This window comes from Populus nigra, chromosome 9 (assembly GCF_951802175.1).
Source record: "Populus nigra chromosome 9, ddPopNigr1.1, whole genome shotgun sequence".
In the NCBI taxonomy this organism is placed as follows: Eukaryota; Viridiplantae; Streptophyta; class Magnoliopsida; order Malpighiales; family Salicaceae; genus Populus; species Populus nigra.
Genome location: NC_084860.1, coordinates 3253372 through 3260182, shown reverse-complemented (window position 1 = coordinate 3260182; position 6811 = coordinate 3253372). Strand labels below are relative to the sequence as shown.

The 6811-nt window shown below is 31.0% G+C and overlaps 1 protein-coding gene across 1 annotated transcript; it reads left to right on the top strand.

Moving 5' to 3' along the window:
* Nucleotides 1-1585: 1585 nt before the first annotated feature.
* Nucleotides 1586-5874, top strand: LOC133702991 (uncharacterized). Its single transcript, XM_062127366.1, has 14 exons — nucleotides 1586-1850; nucleotides 1956-2018; nucleotides 2124-2179; nucleotides 2336-2416; nucleotides 2513-2586; nucleotides 2875-2957; nucleotides 3098-3204; nucleotides 3293-3435; nucleotides 3513-3560; nucleotides 3954-4006; nucleotides 4370-4454; nucleotides 4570-4636; nucleotides 4741-4851; nucleotides 5189-5874. The coding sequence occupies exons 1-14, from the start codon at nucleotides 1651-1653 to the stop codon at nucleotides 5308-5310; spliced, it is 1293 nt and encodes a 430-aa protein (XP_061983350.1). The 5' UTR covers nucleotides 1586-1650; the 3' UTR covers nucleotides 5311-5874.
* Nucleotides 5875-6811: the final 937 nt, after the last annotated feature.

The following is a 6811-nucleotide window of genomic DNA, read 5'->3' as shown; positions in this document are numbered from 1 at the left end:
GTGCTGTAAGTGACCATCATCTCTACTAATTTTGCATATGACTTCTTGGAAAATATTTTCCCTTTTACCGGTAAAGAAATTATTTAAAAATACGGTAAAAATTATGTTTTTAAAAATTTAATATGATTTATATGTGTTAGATTATTTTAATATGCTGATATCAAAAATAATTTTTAAAAAATAAAAAAAATTATTAACATATATTTTAACATGAAAAATTATTTGAAAAGCAACCGTTATCACACTGCTAAACATACTCGAAGTTTAAGGACTGAGTGTATAATATACCTTCTTGGATTTTTATCTCAAGATTTTTATGACTTCATTAATTATTCTATAACTCTTGTTTGTTGTATATTGATTTTAATTATCTATTTATTTGTTGTGTCTTATGCATCTTGTTTTAATTTCATGGATTAGGGGTGTTGATGGTGACTGAGGGGGCCAAAAACCAAGAACGGGTTTTTTTTTATTACGCAAATATTTATTTTATTTTATATTTAGATTCAATCTCTTAGTCCCGACATAGAGGAAAAAGAATACGACTGGATTCAAAATTAAGTCAACCTAAAATAATCATTGTAATTTTTAAATAAAATGATAATGTTTAGAGCAAAAAAAAAAATTTAACGAATTTTTTTAATGGTTTGTTTTTATATTTTTTAAAGTGTTTTTAAAATTATTTTTTATTTAAAAAATATTAAAATAATTTTTTTAGATAATTTTAATGTCATTTGTTAAAAATAAAAAAAATATTTTAATATTTTTAATTAAAAAATATCATACATCACATTAATACAAGATACTTAAACTAGCCTGTTCTTCAAACTTTTAGATACTTTGTGTAAATGTAAATTACCTAAAGGGATTGTAATTAACACCACTCAAATTTTTTGGGGGCTGAAATTGCAAAAACCTCAAAAATAAAATAATAATAATAATAAAATAGTAATTGTACTTGTACTTGTACTTGTGTTGAAATCAATTTGATAAATTATTTTACATGAAAACTTTTTGGTCAAAATATGTTTATAAAATTTATTTTGTTCAAACTAATTGGATTAAATTATAAAATGAATATCAATTAATTTTTCTAAATTTTTTTAATAAATAAAAATATGAGATTTTATTTCAACGAAATAAAAATTCTAAAAAAAATGTTTAAGGAATAATTTCAATATTTCAGTTACTTATTGTTTTCAAAAAAAATTATCTACAAATTTTAAATCTTTTTATTCCTTAAACATTTCAAAATTTAAATTTTTTTATCAAAATTTTTATTTTTTATTTATCAAATAATCATCATGACCCAATAATATAAAAAATTATTTATTAGAATTTTGAAAACTTTATTTTTAAGATTATCAATGTTTTGTATTCCTAAACATCTCAAAACAAAATTTGTTTTTGAAAAAAAAACAATTTTTTTATTGCTTAAGCATTTCCAAAATTTTAATCGATTTTCATTGATGCAATTTAGTCCAATTTAGTTGGATTGACAAATCTTGCAAATACATCGTAAATTTTGATCAAATATTTTTTTTTCATCTTATTTGCTGAGGTGGTACAAATATAAGGGTAATTTTGAGGTTTTCCAACAGAAACCTCAAATAAACCCTTGTTCTGTTTTGTCGTTGGTCGCTAGAAACCATGGAAGAGGAAGCAGACCAAGAACATGAACATGAGCAAGAACTAGAACAGCAACACACTTCACCCACCGCAACCACTCAACAAGACTACACATGGCCTGTAATTAGATATGATTTGCCCCCACAAAGAACCCATCATTTCTTTAAACAATTCAGGACTTCTTCTTCAAGCCCTAACAATTTCCTGAAAGGCATTAAATGGTAACGGTCCATCTCTTCATTTTTCTTTGTTTTCTTATATATGTCTCTGTTTATACTTCTCTATTGGGTGTCTGAAAGTCTGTTTCTTTTTTGGTTTTCTTTAAGGTCTCCTGACGGGTCTTGTTTTTTAACAAGTTCCGAGGACAATACCTTGCATTTGTTCTCATTGTAAGTTTTTAAGATCACATGATTGATTAATTTGAGGCTAATGATTCATGATTGGAAATCAATGTTCCATTTTTAATGGTAATCTGGTGCTTTGTTGTGTATTAGACCAGATAATGGTAGTGGCAGTGATGCTGATGGGTGTTGTTTAGCTATTGATGAAGGTGAGTTTTTGAGTTTAGAGTTACAAATTGAGCATATTTTAAAGGCAGTAGGGAATACCCACTTTTTGTCCCCGCATGGTTGATGTTGCTAAACTTCACAACTTTTGCGATGTTATATAATTGATTTCAAGATCTTTTTTTTCTTGTTCTTGTTAGATTCATATGATGCAAGTCTTATTGTGAAGGAAGGGGAGTCTGTCTATGACTACTGTTGGTATCCTTATATGACTGCTTCAGGTGCTAACATGGGATTATCTTGTTGGATTGTCATTTTATTTTGTTTTAGCTCCTGATGTAAAAAGGTGTAAATTGGATATATTGCTTGGTTTTCAGATCCTGTTAGCTGTGTATTTGCTACTACAACTCGTGACCATCCAATTCATCTTTGGGATGCTACATCTGGCCTGGTACTGGTTTATCTATTTCTATGTGTGTCTTATTTATGTTCCTCAGATGAGATAAATGGTTATTTAGACTATAGATTTTTTAAAATTTTTTTGGAAAATTGCCTTGTATAAACGAAGGTGAGGGCTTTATGAGTCTTTGCATGTTTTGGGCATAATTGAACCAGAAATTTCGATATACTATACATGCTTATGTGAAAGTTGTTGTTACAGCCTTTGTTCTTTCATTTTTTTGGGTCCAGTTCTTGTTTATGCTAGTATGACCACTGATCATGTATGCTAAAATTGCAGCTGCGTTGCACATATCGTGCTTATGATGCTGTGGATGAAATAACTGCTGCCATTTCAATTGCATTTAACCCAGCTGGAACCAAGTAAGAACATTCATTTTGAAAGGCTTATTAATTGCTTAACTAGAGTTTAGATTTGAGGTTGGCATTGTCTGTTTTGTACAAAATAGTTCAGAATATAGCTACGTTCAACACTAATTTACTTGATTCTTGCTGTCTGGTAGGATATTTGCTGGATACAATAAATCTATCAGAGTCTTTGATATACATCGTCCTGGTAGAGATTTTGCACAGTATTCGACTATTCAAGGAAATAAAGAAGGACAAACAGGTTGATCTCTGCCTAGACTACTCAAATAAGCAATAGATAATCAATAAATGATGAAGCATTTTATCCTTGATTTGTTTGTTGTCTACAGGTATAATATCTGCAGTTGCCTTTTCTCCAACTCACACTGGAATGCTAGCTACTGGTTCTTATAGCCAGACAACTGCACTCTATAGGGAAGACAATATGGAACTCTTGTACGTTTTACATGGCCAAGAAGGTGGGATTACACATGTAAGTGAGCATTTATTTTTATTACCTCGACTTTGATTGTGCTATCAAGGAATTAAAGGTAAAATACTCTCTCTCAGGTCCAGTTCTCAAAGGATGGAAACTATCTTTATACTGGAGGCAGGAAGGTAAATTGTTGTGCATATAAGCTTTGTATTGCAACTCAAGTTCATGCTATTTTCTTCTTCTTTTTTCTCTATATATATCTTTGTAATTACAAATTCTAAAAGTTCATTCACTCCTTCCATGTGTACCCTATTCCTGCACCCATCTTTCCTTCACTCTATTCTCTTCTTTCAGTGTTTCCAATGTGAGCTACAGAAAAGCTGCTCCCTTTATGTGCAATTTATCTGTTAACTTATGGTGATTTTTCTGTTATACCACTTCTCATGAACTAGGCTATTTCAAATATGCTATATCATATAGGAGATTGATAGCAAAACATACATATTTTATGTCTGATATGTGCTTGTGGTTATACTATCTATGCAATTGACACATCGTTCCCATATTCTTCTTAGGACCCCTATATCTTGTGCTGGGATATACGGAAAGCTGTTGAAGTCGTGTACAAGTAAGTGTTTATCTGATTGGGACTTTTTCTTTCTTGTGGAAAAAGGTAATGTCTGGTATTATTTATATTTTCAAAGACATTAATCATAAATTCCTCTCAAAATCCATTTGAAGAACTGAGCAGGCTTCTAGATTCCAGCAACTTTGTTTGCTAGTCATTTTTGTTCTTTTTGATTATTTTCTTAACCATCTTCACATAAGTTGAATGAGTCAAGTGGCACTGTCCGGTAACTTGCATATTTTATTTCTCTGTAATTTAGATTCCTGGTAAGGTATTTTGCAGATTTTTACGAAGCAATTTTTTTACAAGACATTTATAACAGTATGTATGTGTCTCATTTTTAAATGTGTTCTGTGTTATTAGATTGTATAGATCCTCAGAATACACCAACCAGCGGATATTTTTTGATATTGAGCCCCTTGGCCGACATCTTGCAACAGGTGGTCAGGTATGATTCAAGATTTCATTCTATCCATGGTGGAGTAAAAGGATGTAGTGGTACCAATAACCAGTAATTAGATCTTCGAATGTCTGGTGCTCATTTTCCCCATTTCTGCCTCTAGGATGGTTTGGTTCATATATATGATCTACAAAATGGGCAGTGGATTTCTGGATTTCAGGCTGCAACAGGTATGCGTGTGCCATATCCATTCAAGTGGTCAGTATTTTTGTTTTGAAAATAAGCAAAGCGTCTCCTACTTCTAATCATTTTTTCTATTCCATGCGCAATGCAGACACGGTTAATGGTTTCGCTTTCCACCCATTCCTTCCTATGGCAGTCTCTTCATCAGGGCACCGAAGATTTAAAGTTCCTGATGGTTGTGATGAGAATTTGCCTTTGACTGGTAACTATATTGACCCTGATGCCTTAAAAGTATTCATTTAGGCAAACTTTTAAACACTATCCGTCCTATGCCAGTCTTGTTTTATGTGCATTTGCTGCATTCTTGGTGGAAGTTTATGTAGGTTTGGCTTTTCCAGCTGAAATATGATATGAGATTTCCTAGGCTTCCTTTTAAGTTTTAACTAAAACTATTAACCTCCCGACAAGGAAATTATCAAATTGGTGTGGTTGGTCTTTCAGGTTAAACCAGTGGGTAAAGATAGTTTGCCACAATATTTCTAGTTGATGTATTTTACAAGGTTATATCTTATCCATCCATAATTTTGTGTTTTATGTAGGTTATGAGAACTGTGCCTCCGTGTGGAATTTCTCCTGTGCTTCAATGGAAGAAGATGGCATCAACATCAATGGTGGTGATTTTACTCAATCTGAAAATGAAACCCTCCACCAGGATCCTTGAGTCACTCCTCGATGGCCTTATGCCCATACATCTCATCTTGACATGGAAGTAAATTGTAGAGACAAGCAACATTTGCCTGAATATTGTACCTTCTACCATTAAATAGGAGCAGAGACGTTTACATTCTAGAGCTGAATTTGGACAAATGTGATGCGCAGTGTTCATTCTAGCAACTAAGAATTGGTGAAGAGATTACAAGAAGGTGAAGTTACTGCGTTTGTAACCGAGTCATTACAGAAAACAAAAGGGATTCTGGTCAACAGAGTGCAAGTGGAGTGTCATAGATCTTCACAGAAATCAATTGAATGGTCTCCTCTACAAAACATTGCGAGTTGAGGCCAAAATATAAGATATAAACCAGTTTTATCACAATCAAACCAGCAGTTTGATCAAAAGACCAGTGAATTGATCACTCACTGGTCTGAATTGATCGAACCCAGACTAGCAAATTGATAATTGCATGGTCTGGATTAGAGGTATGTGATTGATCTGACGAAATCTAGATGTGAGAACCAGATGATTGGATCCATTAAATTCATTCAAGATATAATTTATAATTTGTCATATGTTGCTTAATGAGAAATAATAAGAGAAATAATTATTTTTTCCTAGGTATTGAACCCCAAAAGTAATGCATAAAGATAAAGGCGTTATGCCAACAAATCATGCATTAATTTGTGTTTTTTTTTAAAAAAATAATAATTTAAGTTAGTATTTTATTGTACCTTTTGTTTTGTTTTGTTTTTCTTTAATTTTTTTTATTAATGTTTTTTTCTTATTTCAACTTTCAATATTGAATTTATTTTTTATTGAATTGTTCCAATCTTATGAAACGGGTTGCGGGTTAACTTGGTTGATTTTTTTGTTCAATTAACTTTTTTTCCTCCAAATTCATCATTTACGAATTAAGGTTCATTATTTATTTTAGATTATTTTGGTTTTATAATTTGAGAATAGTGCTTAGAGAGTTAACTCAAGTCATTTTTTGTGTTTTTTTAATTAATTATTTCTTTAATTTTATCATTTAATATTTGGTCGACTAAGAATTGAGCTGCATAATCTGTTTTGATTTATTTTCTATACGGATATCCTATCTTCATAATCAGGGTTACGAGTTTTAGCAGGTTAAATCAGGTTGTTTTTTTAAAAGGTTATCTCGGTTTTATTATCTGAGTATTTGATTTATTTTTTTATTAAGTTGTCCTCATCTCATGAACAGAGTCGCGAGTTTGACGTGTTAACCCAATTAACTCATATTTGTTTTTTTTTTTATTGATTTTCTCCTAATTTTATAACCCGGGTTAACTTGAGTTGTTTTTTTGTATTATTTTTTTAATTGATTTTTTTTTACAAATTTCATTATTCAACATTGGATCTGCCATGGTTGGTTAAGAATTAAGTTTCATAATTTGTTTTAATTTATTTTTTATAGGGTTGTCTCGATTTCATAATCAGGATCACGAGTTTGACAAGTTAATTCAGGTTAAATTATGTCATGTTT